At 41.3% G+C, this 20,938-nt stretch overlaps 1 protein-coding gene across 8 annotated transcripts in view; it reads left to right on the top strand.

The window, feature by feature from the left end:
• Positions 1 to 20,938, top strand: part of LARS2 (leucyl-tRNA synthetase 2, mitochondrial) — a 336,746-nt gene that overhangs the window by 108,881 nt on the left and 206,927 nt on the right. For 7 of the 8 annotated variants that reach the window (XM_060307180.2, XM_060307179.1, XM_060307178.2 and 4 more), the window contains 2 exons: positions 2,688 to 2,942; positions 8,525 to 8,653. In XM_060307180.2, the coding sequence (XP_060163163.1) occupies positions 2,709 to 2,942; positions 8,525 to 8,653 (363 nt within the window). In that variant the 5' untranslated portion in view covers positions 2,688 to 2,708. Of the gene's footprint in view, positions 1 to 2,558; positions 2,943 to 8,524; positions 8,654 to 20,938 lie in introns of all 8 variants that reach the window. The other variant, XM_060307177.1, reaches the window with a different exon arrangement.

Genomic DNA, 20,938 nt, shown 5'->3' with positions numbered 1-20,938 from the left:
TCTCAAAAAACTTAACCTTAAGCCCTAAGTGAGGTTGAGATCAGGGCTGACTCTTAAAGAGGAGTGGAGTAATGGGGATTGATACTTTGGAAGGATGTGGAAGATGAGACAAGATTCCAAACATCTAGGCAAGGAACTGGATGTGACAGAGCTAAGGAAGAAAAGGGCCAAGTTGATCATAGCACGAGATATGAATCACACCTTTCACATTCATGGTAGGGGCATGGTCCTCTAATAAAATGGCTGCTCCTTATCAGGAAGAGGCAATGTCCATCAGGGCTTTGGTGGTGGAGTGTCCCAGAGCAGGGCCTGGGATGTAAAGAAAGGGAACTGGACTGAGCTCCAGGGCTGCAGTAAATCATAGCCCTGAGTGCACTTATGGCTGAGTTCCCCTAACATAAAGGGTGTGGACTTTTCTTAAAGGGTCTTGACACATATATTACCAGATTGCTCCCCAGGGAGTTGGAATCAGTTTGCATTTCACCAGGAGTGTATAAAAGTGCACATTTCTTTTTATAACAGGTTTTTACGAATCTGATAAGCAAAATATTTCCTTGTTGTTTTAATTTGCATTTCTTTGATTAGTTGTAAAGTCATTCTTTTTCAGGTATTTGTTAGCCAATTTGTATTTCCTCTTTTCTCCGTCTCCAATTTTTAAAATTAGGTTGTTACTCTTTCTCTTCTCATATGTGAACGCTTTATAGAGAAGGGTAATCTTTTGTTGTAGTTTTGGCAGTTTTCTCTCAGCTTGTTGTTTGCTTTCTAATTTTGTTCGTGGTGGTTTTGATATGCAGGTATTTTACATTTTTTAGAGAGTTTTATTAATATTTTCCTTTATGAAATCTTCCATTGCTTTTATGCTTAGGACAGAACATCCTGCACCTTTTACAAAATTAGTACATACTCATCTATATTTTTTCTTGTTTTATGGTATTTTTAAAAATTCTTTAATCTATGTGGGATTTACTCTGCTTTTTGGTTTGAGGTGGGGCTCTAATTTGAATCGGTCCCCCATTCATTGAATAGTCTATCACTTTCTAATCTATTTGTGCTTTTTGCTTTATGAACTTTAAGTTCTTTAAAATACCCAGATCCATTTCAGAATTCTCTAGTCTATACCATTGGTTTATGTACAGGAAAGGTTATTAGTGAGCCAGGTATTATGTAAACATTTTTAGAAAGCTTATTGTTATGTAGACAGGGAATGTTGTTATACGTTTTTTATAATTTGGTGCATAGTATAAGAAAGTTATAGAGACAGGATTAGAATTTTAAGTGAAATTAAGATTCCTTCCTTCATATTGCTCATATTGGTGATCTGTCTGCACTCTTTGGTATTTCTTTTTTCACAATGGCTAACCAGCATCGAAACAAAAATTTTGAGAGGATCAAGAATTAATGCCAGCTTAGAAATAGAGACACAGATGTAGAGAACAAATGTATGGACACCAAGGGGGGAAAGCGGGGGGTGGGGGGAGGTGATGAACTGGGAGATTGGGATTGACATATATACACTAATATGTATAAAATAGATAACTAATAAGAACCTGCGGTATAAAAAATAATAATAAATAAAATAAAATTCAAATCAAATCAAAACAAAACAAAAAAGAATTAATGCCAGCTCAGAGTGCCAGTTTCTTCCTTAATTTCTCTCTGGTTTTGAAAGGTCTGTTTTTGTCTGTTTCTGCACTATAGCTAATGCTGTTATGCAGGAAGGCAGAAAGTTTAGGCTATTTAGTCATAAATCTTAAATATTTGATGAACTGTCACCTTAGGCTTTAACACAGTGATAAAACATGAAACTTCTATGAGGTCATTTTTGGAATTCACCTTTGGAGGAAACCAATGAAACATTAAAGTTGAATTTTGATTCGCAGCTAGATGTCTTAGTGGGCCCCAACCTGTGGGTTGTATTCCAGAAAATCATAACACTCATCACTGTTCCACATGTTATATATTTATTTGTTTGTTTCTTATCTGCTTTTCTCTACTAGTATATAAGTGCCATGAAAGAAGGGACTTTGTTTTTGTTCACTGCTCTATCCCCAGTGCCCAGAATAGTGTGTGGACCTAGTGACACTCAATAAATATTTAGTAGGTGAATGAAGAACTAAATGGATAAGCAGTCTTCTAAATAATGGTTATTTCCTGGCTCAGCCTACTGAGTATACTTAGCTTGTAGTATGTATGAAGAACGCTAATCTTAGCTCAGAGTCTCCGATCTTCCTGGGAGACCTGTGTTCAGATCTCTTCTGATACTTGAGCCTAAGGCCAAGCCCAGATGTGCTTAGAGCTCTTCTGAAGCCTGGACAATGGGAATTAAAGCCTCCTGTACAGACCCTAGGCTGGCCTAAAGGCGAGGGCCGGAGGTGGCTCTGCTGCTTCCCACGCAAGCAAGCTGTGAGGTTGCAGCAGGAGCTGGCCCAGGTGGTGGTCTCCTTTTGTTCCTATGGGGCTTTTGTATCTTGCTGTTTAGGAGCATCGAACACGTTTAATATTTTCCAATTAAGAAGTTTGTGTTTAGCTCAATTGCACTTCTGAAATATTCTTTTCAGGGGAAGAAGTCATCAGAATAAGAGGAAAGCATGTGGACGGGCGGGGAGCGCTGGCTGTGCTGAATGGAAGGATGAGCTCGGGGAGGTTCCGGGCGGCTCACACGGTGTGCTTTCTGCCCTGTCTTTCAGGGCCTTCCCTCCTTTTGAAGAATGGCTCCTTCTTGGCAGAGGCTGGGTTTATATGCCTCTCTTCTGAAAAGGCAGCTACGTGATGGTCCAGATGTCATCAAATGGGGAAGGAGAGTGATTCCAGGATGTTCCAGAGGTATTTACAGTGCCACGGGAAAGTGGACCAAAGAGTATACACTGCAGACAAGAAAGGATGTGGAGAAATGGTGGCATCAACGAATAAAAGAACAGGCCTCCAAAATTTCAGAAGCTGATGTGAGTATTCTTTTATATATATATATATTTTTTTTTTTTTTGGTTGCACCAGGTCTTAGTTGCAGCAGGTAGGCTCCTTAGTTGTGGCATGTGAGCTCTTAGTTGCTGCATGTATGTGGGATCTAGTTCCCTGAACAGGGATCGAACCCGGGCCCCCTGCACTGGGAACTTGAAGTCTTATCCACTGCGCCACCAAGGAAGTCCCATGAGTATTCTAAGAGACGCTGAAAGGGTAGAGAAGAGGGACTAAGAGCTTGGACTGGGGTGAGACTGCCTGAATTCAAATAAGTTATTGAGTATGTGACATTGAGCCAAATTTCTGAATCTCTCTGGGCTTCAACTTTTTTTTATCTAAAACGGGCATTGTTAATAGTAGTGCTCACCTGCTTCCCAGGATGCTTGTGAGGGGTAACTGGGATGAGACCAACCTGGTGCTTGGAGGAGTTTCAGTGTGGTGCACATACAAACAAGGTGCATGCAAATGGTGCCACACTGGGCATTCTGGAGCAGCATTTACTGGGGAAGCTCATCAAGACAGGAGCCACAGCAGATGTCAGGTCCTCTGTGGTCCACTGCATGGTGGGGCAGCACACAGGGATCCAGCAGCGTCAGATAGGAGACGCTAGGAGAGGCACCTGGGCCCCTCAGCTGTGGAACTTTTAAGCTCCTGCATATTCTGAGAAGTACCTCCCTCTCTCCTCCCATGACGCTGGCCTCCAGCCCTTTTCTGCCATCATGGCTTGGGAGGTACCAGCCCTTCCCAGATGTGATCTGGGACTGGGGTCCAACCTCATGGTTGCAGCTATATAAGTTAGGGGACCCTTGGCTTTTGGTCTGTCTGCACCAGCTCAGCGCTCTACCTGAATTGTCTTAAGCACTTGGCTGTAGCCACTTTCCATGGAGTTCTCTGCTGGAGGCCAGCTCCTTCTCTGGGAGACCAACCTGCTGGGGATCAGTCTTGGATGCATTAACCCTTACCTCTCGATATTGGTCAAAATGACAAATGGAAGATATGATTTGTTGAATGAAATATTGAATCTGATCAGAGCACAGCACTATAAAATAGAGTTTTACTCTTAAGTTCTGACCATCCTTTCATAATAGTTACCAGTAAAATAATGCTGACCCTTTATGTTTAATTAAAGAGATTAGGCCAAAGGCAAGCAGTTGAGTAAATATATATCTGCACAAGATGACACTGCTTGAATCGCCTTTCCTGATTCTCCACTCTTATCAGACTCATTCTTTCTATGAGATTGATCATTATGAACAATGTGGGTGGGTAGCTATTTGTATTAAACTGAAGGATGGTTTTCGGCATTGGTTACAAAGAAAATCTGGTCTTTAAAGAGATGTAATGTGTAACACGTGAAATGATAAAAAGCAAGGTTTAAATATATTGCATAATTATACAATAAAAGCTTGACTTTTACCTCATTAGGAAGTGAAAATTCTTTGTGGCAACATGACCAGACTAATGTAACTAAATGTATTTTGGAAGCAGACCTTAGGGAGCAGTTTAATTCTCAATGAGGAGCATAAAATTAGCTTTTTTTCTTTTGGTTTAAATTTAGTCACTTCCAAACATTTTGAAGTTGTAGCTTTTTCTTCTTGTGACATTGCATTCTTAAGCGTATGGTTGTGTAAAAACTTAAATGGATCAAAATAAACTGTGTTTCACTAGTTGGGTAAATAGCTTGAGGGACATTTTGGGTCATCCCCTGGTGGCATTCTATGAGGGTTTGAATCAGGGAACGGCAAAGTGGAGAGAGCACTGGATCGGGAGCCTGAGCAGTAATACTGGCTCTGCCCCCAAATCGGTGTGATCTCATCAGCATCGTTTAACCTCTTTGATCCTCAGATTCTTTGCATTGTTTATCTCACAGGATTGCTTTGAAAATCAAATGAGAAAATATGACTGAACCCATTTTATAAACTGAAAGAGGATAAAAATGTGTGGTGTGTCTTTGTCAGGAATGAGAATATGACTAGATGCTGGTGGATTTTGAAGAATCTATAATCAACCTCCCTCTGGTATTAGAGCTACATTTGAAATCCACCTGAATGAGCTTCTAGATGCTGAATATTTTGCCATCATCATCATAATCATCATTATAAAAAGAACTTCCATTTAATGAGCATTTTACTATGTCAGCCACCATCTTTCCATTGATTATCTCATTTAAATCCTGAATCAACCCTGGGGGTGAGTAATATTATCCTCATTTTGGGGGTAAGAAAACAGGCTCAGAGGGAGGTTTGGTAACTTGTTGAGATGCACAACTCACTTGTGGCAGAGCCCAGGACTCAAACCCAGACACGTTTGATTTCTAAACTCATGCTTTCACCAGGAACCTTCTTTTGCCTTGCCTTTGATTTACAGATTGTAAACCGAGGCCAGAAAGACAAAGGAATTTGCCTAAGGTCTCACAGCTAGTGTCAAAGCTCGACCAGATCCCAGGCTGCAGGCTCTTATTGAGTGGTCCTTCCCCCTCCATCCTCTAGACTCAGCGACAGCTTCAGAGCATGATCTATAAAGAGGCAGAAGTTATCTTTCTCCTGATGTTAGAAGCTGACAAAAATAATAGGACCCACTTATAAAAACCATCCTTTTTCTATCGCTTCCAATCTTAATTTCTTTTAAAGGCTGAAATTCTTACACTTTTATATAATTATGAAAATTTCCCTTTCAATCAGATTCCTACTCAATTATAGTATAAACTCCCATAATTCCTTCTTTCCACTCCCAGAGATAGAACTCATTTCATTGTCACAGAGGAAAATGACTTAATTCACACAGAAAAGCAAAAGGCAGGGGCAGGCAATAAGCTGAATACCTTTTCTGCAATAAATAAAAATATTCATGAATAGTAAAGAGTTTTGCTAGCAATGCTTTTCTTTTTTAAAAAAAATTTATTTATTTATTTATTTATTTTTGGCTGTGTTGGGTCTTCATTGCTGCGTGCGGACTTTCTCTAGTTGCTTCGGGCAGGGGCTACTCTTCGTTGGGGTGCGCGGGCCTCTTATCGAGGTGGCTTCTCTTGTTGCAGAGCGTGGACTTTAGGTGCGTGGGCTTCAGTAGTTGTGGCGCACGGGCTCAGTAGTTGTGGCGCACGGGCTCTAGAGCGCAAGCTTAGTAGTTGTGGCGCGTGGGCTTAGTTGTTCTGTGGCATGTGGGATCTTCCCGGACCAGGGCTCTAACCTGTGTCCCCTGCATTGGCAGGTGGATTCTTAACCACTGTGCTACCAGGGAAGCGCAATAAATACTTTTCTATATATATTCTGTAAACTCAGTTTTGTAGTTCCGCTTAGCTAGTATGTAATGAATCCCTTGATTTTGCTATAAATTTAATCTTTGTTGGATAGACATACAAAATGGATATGTTAATGAAGAAGCTATATGTGGAAAATGTTTTGGGCAACATTGTTAAATAAACGTCATTTTAAAATATATGTCACTATAATGAAAACAAAGTGATTATAATAAAAAATAGGTTTAATGTAAACACTTTAAAATGAAAAACTAGAAATAGTTTATATCAAGGATTTTATTGTTTTTTTCAGGTCCCAAAGAACTCTGTAACAGCTGTTTTCCCATGTCCCTAAAAATTCCCAAAGGAAAGGCAGTAGGCCAAATCCATTGCAATGAGTAATGTTTGAATCGAGTGGGTAGTCTGCTTATTTCCGATTCTGCACCATGTATCAGAACGAGGTCTTGTACTTCCTTTGAGGGATTTGTTTACAAGCTGAGAGGATTGTCTGTCACTTGCCTTCTTAAAGAAGGAAAGTCCTAAGTCCTCACTAACTCCTGAATCTCAAGTCCTCTCTCATGCTCCTGAGGTTTTCCTAAGAGTTATGGATCCACATTAAAGTGCATGATCAACGTGGGCTTTCCATCCGTTTCTAGAAATCAACAGCAGCTGTCACTTCAGTATTCCAGATTTCCAAGTTTATGTATTATCCAAACTTCTTATTTATTCACTTTTCCCTTCTCTTCCTTCAGGCACCTTTACTTACCACTCAGTGGGTGATTTCCAGAAGATGGGCAGTACAGAGAAAAGTGCCACTCTGGTCTGTTTTGCCACCCTTTAGGGGCCCTGCTAAAGATTTGTTTAACTTCTTTGCTGAAGGAAGTGTAAAGCAAGGGGTCGAATGAGATTTGGAAAGAATCTGATTTCTGGTTTCTTCTGTTCCCCTGATTACAGTTGGCTGTCAATTATCAGTCATGCAAATACTTACCAAAAAATACCTCCCCAGTCCACACACATACCCAAAAGAGTGGTTATGAATATTCTGTCTTGCATTTGTTTTCATTCATTTTGAAGAAGCAAAGGCTTAAAGAACTCTAGTAGCGCTCACGGAAGGGAGTAAGGACAGAAAGAGAAAAATAGAAGGTGGCAAAAAAGTAATGATAACATCAGACAGTCCAGACCCTTAGTGACTAAACAGAAGCAGTTACCTGTTCTCTTCCTTTCTTCAGAGGCACCCCTTCTCCCCCATGGGAGGATTTAAGGTTGGAGAGGGGGAACATTCCTGTCACCTGGATAGGATTGGTGAAGTGTGCTGGGAAAAGTGCCCTTCAGTAATAAGTGCTCTGCAGAGGCCTGTTATCAGGCTTCAGAGCACAAAGGCCGACAAACATTTATCCAACATTTATTAAACTGGGAGGTGGGCAGCCGGGAAGGGGGGGTTGGGGGGAGGGATGATTAAAACATGGTCCTTGCCCTTGAACAATAGGTCCCCAGTAAGGAATCAATTAAATGATACCACCTTTCCTGTGGAGCCTTTTCCCCTCATGTGCACAAACTCGTGACAGCATTCACCATTTTACTGTGGAAGAACTAAGGTGCCAAAAGTCAGTGTTCCAGTGAGGACCTCCTGCCCTGTGTTCATTCTGTTCCAATGCATTTACCTTTTTTCTGTGTTTCTCATGATGAAGCCGCGTCTTTGGAAGTTGGAGAGTTATGTAACCCTGGCCTGAGGCTGCCTGTAGATCACCCCCTGGGAAATAGCTAAAATTTTCTCATTACCTTACCATTTCAACTTTTTCTGTTGAAAGATAAGCTCACAATACAGCAGAAAACCCGGGACCTGAACCGGTGCCTGAGGACCCTGCTCGTACTGTTCAATCCAAGTCTGCATGCAGCTACAGGGAATTTAGGGAGGGGCTCCATTTTTAGACATGTCACATCTCTGTGATTCACTATTGTTTCCTTGAATTATATGGACATATGTGTCAGAGCTTCATTTGGAAAAACATATAGTTCTTTAAGACCTAGATAGCTGTCCTAAAAGAGAAGCTTTTAAAAGAGAAAAAGACAGATTTAAAAATACATATGGGTAATAGGACTTTGAGGTTGTTTGGCATTATTTTGGACATTCTTTAGGTTAAGCCAGGGCTTTGAAGTTTGGTATTAGGCATTTTTGTCAGTTTACCTTATGGGAACGGTTTTTTTAAAAGAAAACTTTTAAAAATGTTAAATTATTACCTTGAGTAAAATGCCAAAATATTATGTGCATGCGGGTTTCCCCGTGAATGCTTAATAAATACTCATTGTCATTTTTTTGTCATTCTCTCCTAGAAATCAAAGCCCAAGTTTTACGTGCTTTCCATGTTCCCTTATCCTTCCGGCAAGCTGCACATGGGCCACGTGCGTGTGTACACCATCAGCGACACCATTGCACGCTTCCAGAAGATGAGAGGGATGCAGGTAAGGCAAGATGCCTGCTGGAATAGCACTTTCCTGCCTGACTCAGGACAATAAGAATGTAGAAAAAAGGAAGAAAACCAATCTTAGTTAAGATTAGGACAGCTTTGAAGATAAACGTGAAAAGCTCAGGGTTTCCTCTCATGAATTGGAGGACATAATAAAGCATCCAGGTTAATTGGGGGGCAGCCGTGTGTTGGATGTTGTGCTAGGGAGGGAGGTGGGGTGTGGATGCAGTGGAAGGAGGATACCAATGTGGGTACCACATGATATCTCCTCAGGAGGAGTTCACAGTCCAGTGGGGCTGACACCCATAAATAGACAAACATTGAACAGGGGAATGAATCCAATAGTAGAAATGAGGAACAAATGCTGTGAGTAGGAAGTGGGACCACAAGAGATTTTTCTCCTTGTATTTGATATTTTCTGTATTCTCTAATGAGCATGTATTTATTTTATAATGGAAAAAGTAAAATTTTCCTAACAAAAAAATATGTGGGGAGTAACAGCTCTGCGGGAGTTTGGGAAGGCTCCGCTAAAGAGGGAGCATCTGTCCTTGAAGGACAAGGTGAAATTTCCTGGGAGAGGAGGAGAAGAAACCTTGCATGTCTGATGTTGGTAGACGCCTTCACCCCACTGCCAATTACCCCAGAGCCTGCGCTGTACTCTTTACCAACACGTCATCTGTAAGATGAGGTGGCAATGATCATAGCAGCTTCTTTAATACCTTACAGAGAGAGGCAGGATTAAAGAGGGGCTGAGAGCATGGACCATTGAACCAGATGGCCAGCATTTGAATGCTAGCCCTTAACACTTAGTAGCTATTCGACTTTTGACTAATTACTAAATTAACGTCTCTAATACCTAGTTTTCTCTCATCTGTAAAATGGGGATAAAATAGTACCTGCCCATTGAACTGTTACAGGGATTGAAAGAGGATGACTGTGAAGCACTTAGCACATAGCTGGCACATAAGTACGTAACTAGTAAATATTAGCATTGCCAGTGGAGGGCTGGAGCCTGCTTGTACCAGCTCCTGAGAGCTGTGGGCATGTCTGCCCAACTTCATGTTAATTATTTGTCACCTTAGTAGCTTGAAATCCACCATGGTGGGAGTATTTACATCATGGAAATCAGCAAAGCCTACAAATCAGGGCTTTTTCTGCCAGAGAGTTGATTGTTAAACATTTACTGGCACTGCCACTGGCTGTTGCTATTATTAACCTCTCAGGGTCTATATAAAGGGTATCTGCCCCCTCCCAGTCCTTTATCAAGCTTTTCTTTTAGAAAGGTACGTGAATCCATTGTCACAATTGGTTTGAAAATTTGTGCTGAACTGACATTGGCAGCAAGAAGTATTCCTAAAAAGGAAGTCAGGGTATAATGTCTCTTTGTCACTTGAAGAGTTAATGACTTTTACTGTCAGATTCAGAGATTTGCCTTCTACAAGGGATGTCTCCCTGGGCTATGCGAGGTATTATTTTTCCCAGATACTGCTTTCCATCACTTCTGCAATGTTTATTAGAAAGAGGTGGTGCAGAATAAATTGACTCTTGTCATGAAGTATAATATCTGTGTTTCTTCAACTAGATTTATCTTTTTTTTTTTTTTTTTTTTTACTTAGGCCAACTTATTTTGGAAAATTAGTGAGTACAGGCCAGTTGCTGAAGATTAAACTTTTACAGCAAAACTGTACATTTATGGTACATTAGCGGATAAGTGGTTGAGGGGATGTAAGTGGGACGCTAATTCCCTTGGGTGGGTGAGACGTTACAGAGAAGGCTCAAGGCAGAACCCCAGGCCCAGAGATACTGGGACCCTTGTAGGCAGCTTAGGCCCAAAAGACAAAATGGAGTCCCTTACAGTAACTGAAGCCCAAGGTCAGGCTGGACCCAGGGACTGGGCAACCCAGGTTTGAACCCCATTGTACCACTTTCTCACTGAGTGACCCTGCACAAGTCATTTAATGTCTGTGAATCCCACTCTCCTTGTCTTTAAAATAGGGATAATAATATAATAATAATTATTTTTCCCTCCTGGGTCATTGTGTGGGTTAAATGAGATAGTACATGTGTCTGGCACATAATAGTCCCTTAATAAGTTGTAGCCCTGATTATTATTTATACTGATCTGACTTACTCTGGGAAGTCATTTAATAAATGAAATGAAATCTAATTCATTTAATAAATGAATCTGCTCTCTTCTGCTTGGGGCCTGCTGCATGGAGTTGCCTTCTGAGAAGTAACTAGACTGCAAATCATCACCTGCTATTTGTATTATCTATCCTGTGACTCGGTTGGTTCCTGAAACCACTCTTTGTTTTTTGGTTTATGGTATCTTAGTCATTGTGACCAGCAGGCACCTAGGGTTCCCTCTGTTCCTCAGTTTCAGTTGCTCTCTTTAAGATGATAAGCTATCTTGGAGGGGGGCGGGTATCCTCCAGGCTCTCTTGAACTTAATTTCTTGTTAATTTTCATAGCCCATATTTAAGTCAGATCATCCCCAAAATAACTGCCAAATATGGTGAAAACTTGTCCAGCCATTTCTAAGTGGTAATGGCAACAAAGAAGCAAATCTCTGTAATGGTCAACAGTGTGAAAGCCTGTTGAGCTTCCTGTTGTTTTAAAATCCTTCTCTCCCAATGTCAGGACTAGTCCCAGGGATTGGGATTCAGGTCAGGTTCAGTGATTCTTACTCTAAGGAGGGAAGGAATATCTGCTCTGCAATAGCAACGTCTGACATGTGTATTGATTAATTCATTCGGTACATAGTCCTTGGGCACCAGCTTTTCCAAACACCGGCCTTTCTACTGTATTATATAGTAGTATTGGAGTCTTAGGTTCAAAATCAGTCAGTAGGCCTAGGAAAAATTCAGTAAGCTTGCCTTTTTCTATAATTTGTTAATTTGTTGGTAGATTTGCTTAATTCTTTTCTTTTTTAAGATTTATTTATTTATTTGGTTGTGCTGGGTCTTAGTTGCGGCAGGTGAGCTTCTTAGTTGCGGCAGCTAGTCTCCTTAGTTGTGGCTCGCCGGCTTTTTAGTTGTAGCACGTGGTCTCCTTAGTTGTGGCAGGTGGGCTTCTTAGTTGCGGCTCGCCAGCTCCTTAGTTGCAGCACGTGGGCTCCTTAGTTGTGGCATGTGAACTCTTAGTTGCGGCATACATGTGGGATCTAGTTCCCTGACCAGGGATTGAACCCAGGCCCCCTGTATTGGGAGCACGGAGTCTTATCCACTGCACCACCTGGGAAGTCCCTGATTTGCTTAATTCTTTTTTTATTATTATTTTAAAAAATTAATTTATTTATTTTTGGCTGCACTGGGACTTTGTTGTTGCACGCGGGCTTTCTCTAGTTGCGGAGAGTGGGGGCTGCTCTTTGTTGCGGTGCGCGGGCTTCTCATTGCGGTGGTTTCTCTTGTTGCAGAGCACAGGCTCCAGGCATGCGGGCTTCAGTAGTTGTGGTTCGCGGGCTCTAGAGCACAGACTCAGTAGTTGTGGTGCATGGGCTTAGTTGTTCCATGGCGTGTGGAATCTTCCCAGACCGGGGATCGAACCCGTGTCCCGTGCATCGGCAGGAGGATTCTTAACCACTGCGCCACCAGGGAAGCCCCCTGATTTGCTTAATTCTTGAATGGAGATATGGAAGTCATTTTAAGGCACATAAGAACAGTAGATGAGAAGTAAAAAGTGGAGTGACATTTGCACCAAGTCTGCTCTCTTCAAGGCCACCAGTGACCTCCCTGGATGTGTCTCTGTCATCCTGTCTCATCTCAGTGGCATGTAATACAGTAGACCATTTCCCCGTCTGTGAAAGACTGTGCTCTTGGCATGAGACCCACTCTCCAGGTTTTTTTTGCTGCAACTTGGTTTCTTCCTCCCAGTTTACTCCATAAGGTTTTCCTGCTCCACTCCATCTTTGCATACTCTTATCAGGTTGGAAAGTTCTGCTTTAAAGGCAGACCTCAGAGATTGTGTGGGTTTTGTTCCAGACCACTACAATAAAGTGGATATCGCAATAAAGTGAGTCACAGGAATTTTTTGGTCCCAGTGCATATAAAAGTAATGTTTACATTATATTGTGGTTTGTTGTGTGCGATAGCATTATGTCTTTAAAAAAATGTACATACCTTATTAAAAAATAATGCTGTTGGAAAACTGGTGCCAATAGACTTGCTCAACGAAGGGTTGCCACAAACCATCAATTTGTAAAAAGCACAGTATCTGTGAAGTACAGTAAAGCAGAGTGCAGTACAATGAGGTTATTCCTGTATTTCTAGTTTGCTCAGAATTTTTATCATGAATGGGTATTGAGTTTTGTCATATGCCTTTTCTGCATCTATTGAGACAATACATGGTTTTTCTCCTTTAATCTGTTAATGTGATGTATTATGTTGATTGATTTTTTAAAAATGCTAAACCAACGTTGTGTTCCTAGGACAAATTTCATTTGGTCGTGATGTACTTTTTTGAATGTATATATTGCTGTATTCATTTGTCAGTATCCCTATGTGCCTGAAAGACACTGACCTGTAATTTACTTTTCTTGTAATATCTTTGTATTTAATATCAGGTTTATGCTAGCCTCATAAAACAAGCTAGGAAGTGTTCCCTTCTTCCCACTTTCTGAAAGTGTTGTGTATTATTAGTGTTATTTCTTTCTTTATTGTTCAATAGCATTCACCAGTGATGGTATCTTGACCTAGAGCTTTCTTTGTGGGAAGTTTTTAAATTACAGTTCTATTTCTTTAATGGATATAAGGCTATTCAGATCTTCTGATTTTTTTTTTTCTGTGTCAGTTTTAATTTGTGTTTTTCGAGGGATTTGTCTACCCTACCTCAGATTCTGTTCTAGACTGCCTTCTCTTTTTTTTCTCTATCCACTTTCCCTAGGTAGGCTCTATCCTCTTTAGTTTAAATATGATACTTTAAAAAATTATAAACATTTCCAACACAGGAATACAGAGAACATTATTCTAAATACTCAGACCCGCCATCCTGATATAATAGATATTACCATTTAATCTTGTTAATCTCAGCTTTTTTTCTTCTATGTTGCAGATACAGTTGTGCCTCTCCACAATCAGATTCCAGTCCTTCAGTTAAAAAAAAAGCTAGTGTCTATCCTTTGCCTTCTTGTTTTCATGCTTTTATTCTATGTATTGTTTATGGATACATACACACTTGTGTGTAGTATTGTGTATTTTGAGTCAGTTCAAAATACACAATAGTTTATAGTTCATCCATTATAAGTGCTTATAGTTCATCCATTAAGTGCTGTATAATTATGACAATATTTAATTATCTATTTTCACATTGATAGAGTTTTAGGTTGTTTTAGATTTTTGTTCCAATGAACATCCTTGCACCTAACTGTTAGCCTGTGGGAGAAGTGGCATTGCTGGGTCATAGAGTGTACGCTCCTCAGCATAAATATGTCTTGCCAAATTGCTTTCCAAAATGTTGGTGCCAATTTATATTCCTACCAGAAATAAATGGCATTTCATATAGCCCTACATCCCTGACAATACTTACTAATGTTAGGCTTTTAAATCTTTGCTAATTTGATATATGGGAAATGGCATCTAATTGTGTTTTCAATTTACATTTTCCTGAGTTCTGTCCTAGTGAAGCTATTTTTTATCTATTTAAGTTTCCTCTTCTCTGATTGGCTTGCTCACATTATTTGCCAAGTTCCTCATGGGTTGTTTGTCTTTTTCATATTGTTCTTACTGTTCATATAGTTCTTTTTTTTTTTGCGGGGGGGGGTCTCAGTTGCTGTTCACGGGCTTTCTCTAGTTGAGGTGAGCAGGGGCTACTCTTCATTGCTGTGTGCGGGCTTCTCATTGTTGTGGCTTCTCTTGCTGCAGAGCTCGGGCTCTAGGCTCACAGGCTTCAGTGGTTGCAGCACGTGGGCTTCAGTAGTTGTGGCACATGGGCTCAGTAGTTGTGGCGCACGGGCTGTAGGGTGTGCAGGCTCTAGGGCACGTGGGCTTCAGTAGTTGTGGCTCGTGGGCTTAGTTGCTCTGCGGCGTGTGGGATCTTCCCGGACCAGGGATCGATCCCGTGTCCCCTGCATTGGTAGGTGGATTCTTAACCACTGCGCCACCAGGGAAGTCCCTCATATAGTTTTTTATATGGTCTGGATTATTGATTCTTTGTTAGTTAAATACAGTGCAAATGTCTTCTCCCAGTCTGTGGTTTGTCCTTGTATTTTGTGAGCCCGCCAGACCGCAGATTGTAATTTGGGTTTGAGAATGGACAAGAATGATGATTTGGAAAGTTCAAGGTTGCTTTTACTTTGGTTTCCTCCTATAGCAGCAAATAAGTTGTGCAAAGGAGAGAAATGAGACAAGAGTGTAAGCAGATCATTGGGGTCCCCCACGTTCTTGTTGTAGTCAATGGAGATGTGCCTGAGGCCATGATCATCACAGTTCTCTTGGGGAAACCTAAAGTCACAAAGTTGGCCAGGCCTTGGGCATACAAGTAAATTACATGTGGACTTGGCAAGTGGAGAGGGAGGTGGTTTGGGGGTGATGAGTTGATCAGGAATCTGTGACTTTAGTCAGTGTCACTGGCCTCCCACCTGCCTCCTACCTCACAGATTTGTTGCAGGGTTCATGTGCAATGATCAATGAGAAAACTCTAAAAACCATAATGCAATTTTCCAGTGTAACCCAATTAATAATAGCAGTAATACGGTAGTTCTGAGGTTTGGATGTTTAAGCGGGGACCACTTGAAGCCAGAGATAAATCATTCTCTTTCAGGAGTCAGAAAAGACCACAGTGCCATTCGGTTTCTTCTTAAACTCATACAATGTCTGATGACATATTTAAAGTTTAGCACCATATGGTGATTTTGTTGTGTTTTCATATGTTGTGTGCACAGATGGTTAGAAAATAAAATTACCCGCCTCCCACCTCAGCTGGTCTCCTCAGCACCTTCTGGGCCAGAAGCGGGGCAATTAAAGCATCAAGCTGCCAAGTCCCCCTCACAGAGTTGGACCTTGAATAATTTGTCTCAGGCAAAACACCGCAGGGCACTGCCCAAGTAGTGTTTTCCGCTTGGGCCTTTTTGCTATCTCCTGTGGAGGAGGAAGGAAATTGAGGCTATGTGTCTGGCAGCTGCATGATCATAATGCAATTACCCACAAATATCAGGAAGTGAGGGGAGTTCTTAGCAAGTGAACCATAATATACGTTTCATCAGCTTTCAGTTGGCCAGTCAGTCAACAAATGTTTATGAAGTGCCCAGAGAATGCATCGCATGCCATTTAGTTTTCAGATTTTCTAATCTCTGGAGCATCTGAAAGTAGAGAGTAGATTTCCAGGGCTTATCCTCTCAGATGTAATTTGAAAGGGACATTGAGTTGCTAGTCCAGTATTTTGATTGGAAACTGCCTGATTTATCTGCCTCACATTCCCAGAGGTCTTCTGTTTTGGGTCTAGTTACTGTCATTTAGATTCTTTACCCTGAAGTATTCGCTTCATTTTGATCCCCAACCTGTAATAATAGTGAGTTATTAAACTTGCTAAACAAAATTAAATGTTGTGTTTCTCATTTCTTGGAAATAAAGTGTTGAATCTACTCCACAGAAACCACGGCACTCTCTGAAAATAGCAATTTTTTCAGAAGCAGTAACCATGGTTGCTCTTAATTAGAAGCTGAATTGGTTTCAAATATAAAGTTTTGTTTTATGATGAAAGGGAGAGAAAGCTGGACATTCCTGGGGAATTGGTACTTCTCTCTCATTGGGAGGGCAGACAATCAGCTGCCCCAGCTTCCTTCCCTTCTTAACCTCCAAAGTCTTCTTAACTCTCCTTCATCTTCCTTCCCGTGCTGGAGGAAGAACTGTACTTTTGCCTGTTTGTTTCTTCCTTCTTAAAAAAAGTATTTTTAAATTGTACATAAAATTCCATATTCTCCCCTTTAAAAAGGAGAGATACAACATAGATAAGGCTACAGTCCCCTTTGACTACCCACTCCCCCCAGGCCCTTCTAGACAGTGATCCCTATCATTTTCCAGGGTATACCCCTCCAGAGCCTCATCTGTACATTGTCACCTGTAACTGTGTTCTCCTGTATCCCTTCTAGTCTGCTTGCCATCCATCCTGCCTGCCATCCCTGAGATGCCCATAGCTCTGCCCAAATGGAGGCAAGAGGTCCTGTTGGGTAAGCCATGGTCATGTGACTGGGCCCACACCGGAGGCTGTTTTAGCTTGAGCTTCTAGGTCTCGCTTCCTGGCCAGCTCTGTCTAACTTGACAGGGCTCTGATCCCTGTGTTTGCCCCTCATCAGTAGCTGGCCCTCACTCCCCTTTGATATCTCGAGTCATGGTAAATTTTGCAGTCCTGTAGTGTTCCTGTGCTGGTCTTTGACTAGTTTGCTGTCAGATGGATCTCCTGCTTTGCTTTGTATGGTGGAAGGGCAGAACTCTGCAGGCCACATTTCCCAAGCTCTGGTGTCAGCTGGCCTCTGGCTGGTTTTGGACAGGAAGAATTCTGGCAAGATTGTAGGGGAGGAGGAAGGAAGAAGCCAAGGAATTTCTCTCTCTCTCTGACCTGGTTAGTATCTCCTTCATTATTCCAGTTCCATTTGGCCAGACCTGCCTCTTTCAGCTTCTGCAACTGATCTCAGCCTTTGGGTTCAGTTATCCCTGCTTCCTCCCTTTGTTCCTTCAGTCTAGAAGTGGGGGCAGTGTCCCACTCGTCCTAATTTCTGGGTTGTTTCCCTGTCCTCTTGGCTTCTCACTCAATTTAAAATACTTAGAGCATTTGTTAGAAGAACAGCTGGAAATGATGGTTTTTTACACCCTGGAAGTTTATTTTATGATTTCCAAGTTATAGCTGCCAGGACTTCTTGATTCCCTTTCTGCTGAAAGCACTCATCCAAGAAGAGGTTAACACCTAGGGGATTGGGAGGGCTCAGGTGGCCCTAAAATATAAATCCAGATGTTGGTGGGCGGGTTGTTGTTGTTGTTTTTAGGATAAATTGTCTAGTTGGCATATGTGAACTGTAGGTTTAGTTACTTGTGGAACTATGGAAGGATTAAACCAAGTTATGGTGATAGAAAAGAATAGAAATTTTAGAAGCCAAAAGGAGAGTTTAGAGTTCCTCCAGTGAATGTTTTTGATACTCTTGCCCATAGAGAAATCACAGACAAGAAAGTGGGCATTATATATCCAGAATGGGGGTATTTGATCTGGATGATGTAGAGCAGCGGTCCCCAACCTTTTTGGCACCAGGGACCGGTTTTGTGGAAGACAGTTTCTCCACGGACCATGGGTTGGGGGGGATAGTTTCGGGATGATTCAAGCACATTACTTTATTGTGCACTTTATTTCAATTATTATTACATTGTAATATATAATGAAATAATTATACAACTCACCATAATGCAGAATCAGTGGGAGCCCTGAGCTTGTTTTCACTTGCCACTCACTGATAGGGTTTTGATATGAGTCTGCAAGTAATTGATTTATTATGGTCCCTGTGCAGTCAAACCTCTCTGCTAATAATCTGTATTTGCACCCACTCCCCAGTGCTAGCATCACTGCCTCATCTCCACCTCAGATCATCAGGCATTAAATTCTCATAAGGAGAGTGCAACCTAGATCCCTCACGTGCACAGTTCACAGTAGGGTTCGCACTCCTATGAGAATCTAATGCTGCCACTGATCTGACAGAGGCAGAGCTCAGGCAGTAATGCGAGTGAAGGGGAGCTGCTGTACATACAGATGAAGCTTCGCTCGCTCGCCCGCCTGCCCGCTGCTCACCTCCTGTTGTCCGGCCCGGTTCCTAACAGGCCATGGACCTGTACCAGTCCATGGCCCAGGGGTTGGGGACCCCTGATGTAGAAGAGACCAAGAGGTGAACGAGGTGGGCAAAGACAGCACTGACACGGTGTCTTTTAAATAAATAGGCTATAACAATTTGACCGGCAACTAGAATCTGCTGCCCAGGGGAAAGGGACAGGCTTTGGTATTTTGTAATCTTGTTATAGGTCTTTATTTTGTTCCTCCTGGACAGTAGTGAGTCATCTTATGGCACAAGAGTGAGTTCTGCCTTTGGTCACTGGATGTCTGGGAAACCCAAGGTGTAGAATTGATTAGACCCTTTCCTGTTTCGTAGAAACTTGGTTCACAGGGACATTGAATCCAGTGGTCCAGCCCATGATGGAAAGAACTGTCCTGACTCCCCACAGTCTGTATTCCAGGGCAGACATTTGTTTTTTGTTAATTTTTGGTAAGACTGTGAAATATTAAGAAGCTCTAAGATTTTTCTAACTTTCTTTTCTTAATAGGTCTTTATTGGAGTATAATTGCTTCACAATACTGTGTTAGTTTCTGTTGCACAACAGAGGGACTCAGCCATATGCATACACGTGTCCCTGTATCCCCTCCCTCTTGAGCCTCCCTCCCATCCTCCCTATCCTACCCCTCTAGGTCATCGCAAAGCACCGAGCCAGTCTCCCTGTGCTACGCTGCTGTTTCCCACCAGCCAACTGTTTTACATTCGGTAGTGTATATGTCCAGGCACTGCTACTCTCACTTTGCCCCAGCTTTGCCCTCCCACCCCATGTCCTCAAGTCCATTTTCTATGTCTGTTTCTTTATTCCTGCCCTGCAGCTAGGTTCATCAGTACTATTTTTTTTTTAAGATTCCATATATATGTGTTAGCATATGGTATTTGTTTTTCTCTTTCTGACTTATTTCACTCTGTATGACAGTCTCTAGGTCCATCCACCTCACTACAAATAATTCAATTTCATTTCTTTTTATGGCTGAGTAATATGCCATTGTATATATGTGCCACATCTTCTTTATCCATTCATCTGTCGATGGACATTTAGGTTGCTTCCATGTCCTGGCTATTGTAAATAGTGCTGCAGTGAACATTGTGGTACATCTCTCTTTTTGAATTATGGTTTTCTCAGGGTATATGCCCAGTAGTGGGATTGTGAGTCATATGGTAGTGCTATTTTTAGTTTTTTAAGGAACCTTCATACTGTTTTCCATAGTGGTTATATCAATTTACATTCTCACCAACAGTGCAGGAGGGTTCCCTTTTCACCACACCTTTTTCAGCATTTATTGTTTCTAACTTTTTTGATAATGGTCATTCTGACCACCGTGAGGTGATACCTCATTGTAGTTTTGATTTGCATTTCTCTAATAATTAGTGATATTGAGCAGCTTTTCATGTGCCTCTTGGCCATCTGTATATCTTCCTTGGTGATGTCTACTTAGGTCTTCCGCCCATTTTTTAACTGGATTGTTTGTTTTTTTTGATATTGAGCTCTATGATCTGTTGGTATATTTTGGAGATTAATCCTTTATCTGTTGTTTCATTTGCAAATATTTTCTCCCATTTTGAGGGTTGTCTTTTCGTCTTGTTTATGGTTTCCTTTGCTGTGCAAAAGCTTTTAAGTTTAATTAAGTCTGATTTGTTTATTTTTGTTTTTATTTCCATTACTCTAGGGGGTGGGTCAAAGAAGATCTTGGTGTGGCTTATGTCAAAAAGTGTTTTTCCTCTGTTTTCCTCTAAGAGTTTTATAGTGTCTGGCCTTACATTTAAGTCTTTAATCTATTTGGAGTTTATTTTTGTGTATGGTGTTAGGTAGTGTTCTAATTTCATTCTTTTACATGTAGCTGTCCAGTTTTCCCAGCACTACTTATTGAAGAGGCTGTATTTTCTCCATTGTATGTTCTTGCCTCCTTTGTCATAAATTAGATGCCCATATGTGCGTGGGTTTATCTTTGGGCATTCTATCCTGTACCATTGATCTATATTTCTGTTTTTGTGCCAGTTCCGTACTGTCTTGATTACTGTAGCTCTGTAGTATAGTTTGAAGTTGGGGAGCCTGATTCCTCCAACTCCGTTTTCTGTTCTGAAGATTGCTTTGGCTATTCAGGGTCTTTTGTGTTTCCATACGAATTGTAAGATATCTTGTTCTAATTCTGTGAAAAATGAATGCCATTGCTAGTTTGATAGGGATTGCATTCACTCTGTAGATTGCTCTGGGTAGTATAGTCATTTTCACAATATTGATTCTTCCAATCCAAGAACATGGTATATTTCTCCAGCTGTATGTCATCTTTGATTTCTTTCATCAGTGTTTTATAGTTTTCTGAGTACAAGTCTTTTCTCTCCTTAGGCAGGTTTATTCCTGGGTATTTTATTCTTTTCGTTGCAGTGGTAAATGGGAGTGTTTCCTTAATTTCTCTTTCTGATTTTTCGTTGTTGGTTTATAGGAATGCCAGAGATTTCTGTGCATTAATTTTGTATCCT

This window comes from Globicephala melas, chromosome 11 (genome assembly GCF_963455315.2).
Source record: "Globicephala melas chromosome 11, mGloMel1.2, whole genome shotgun sequence".
In the NCBI taxonomy this organism is placed as follows: domain Eukaryota; kingdom Metazoa; phylum Chordata; class Mammalia; order Artiodactyla; family Delphinidae; genus Globicephala; species Globicephala melas.
Note: the sequence above shows the minus strand (reverse complement) of the source record. Positions and strands in the feature narration are given on the sequence as shown.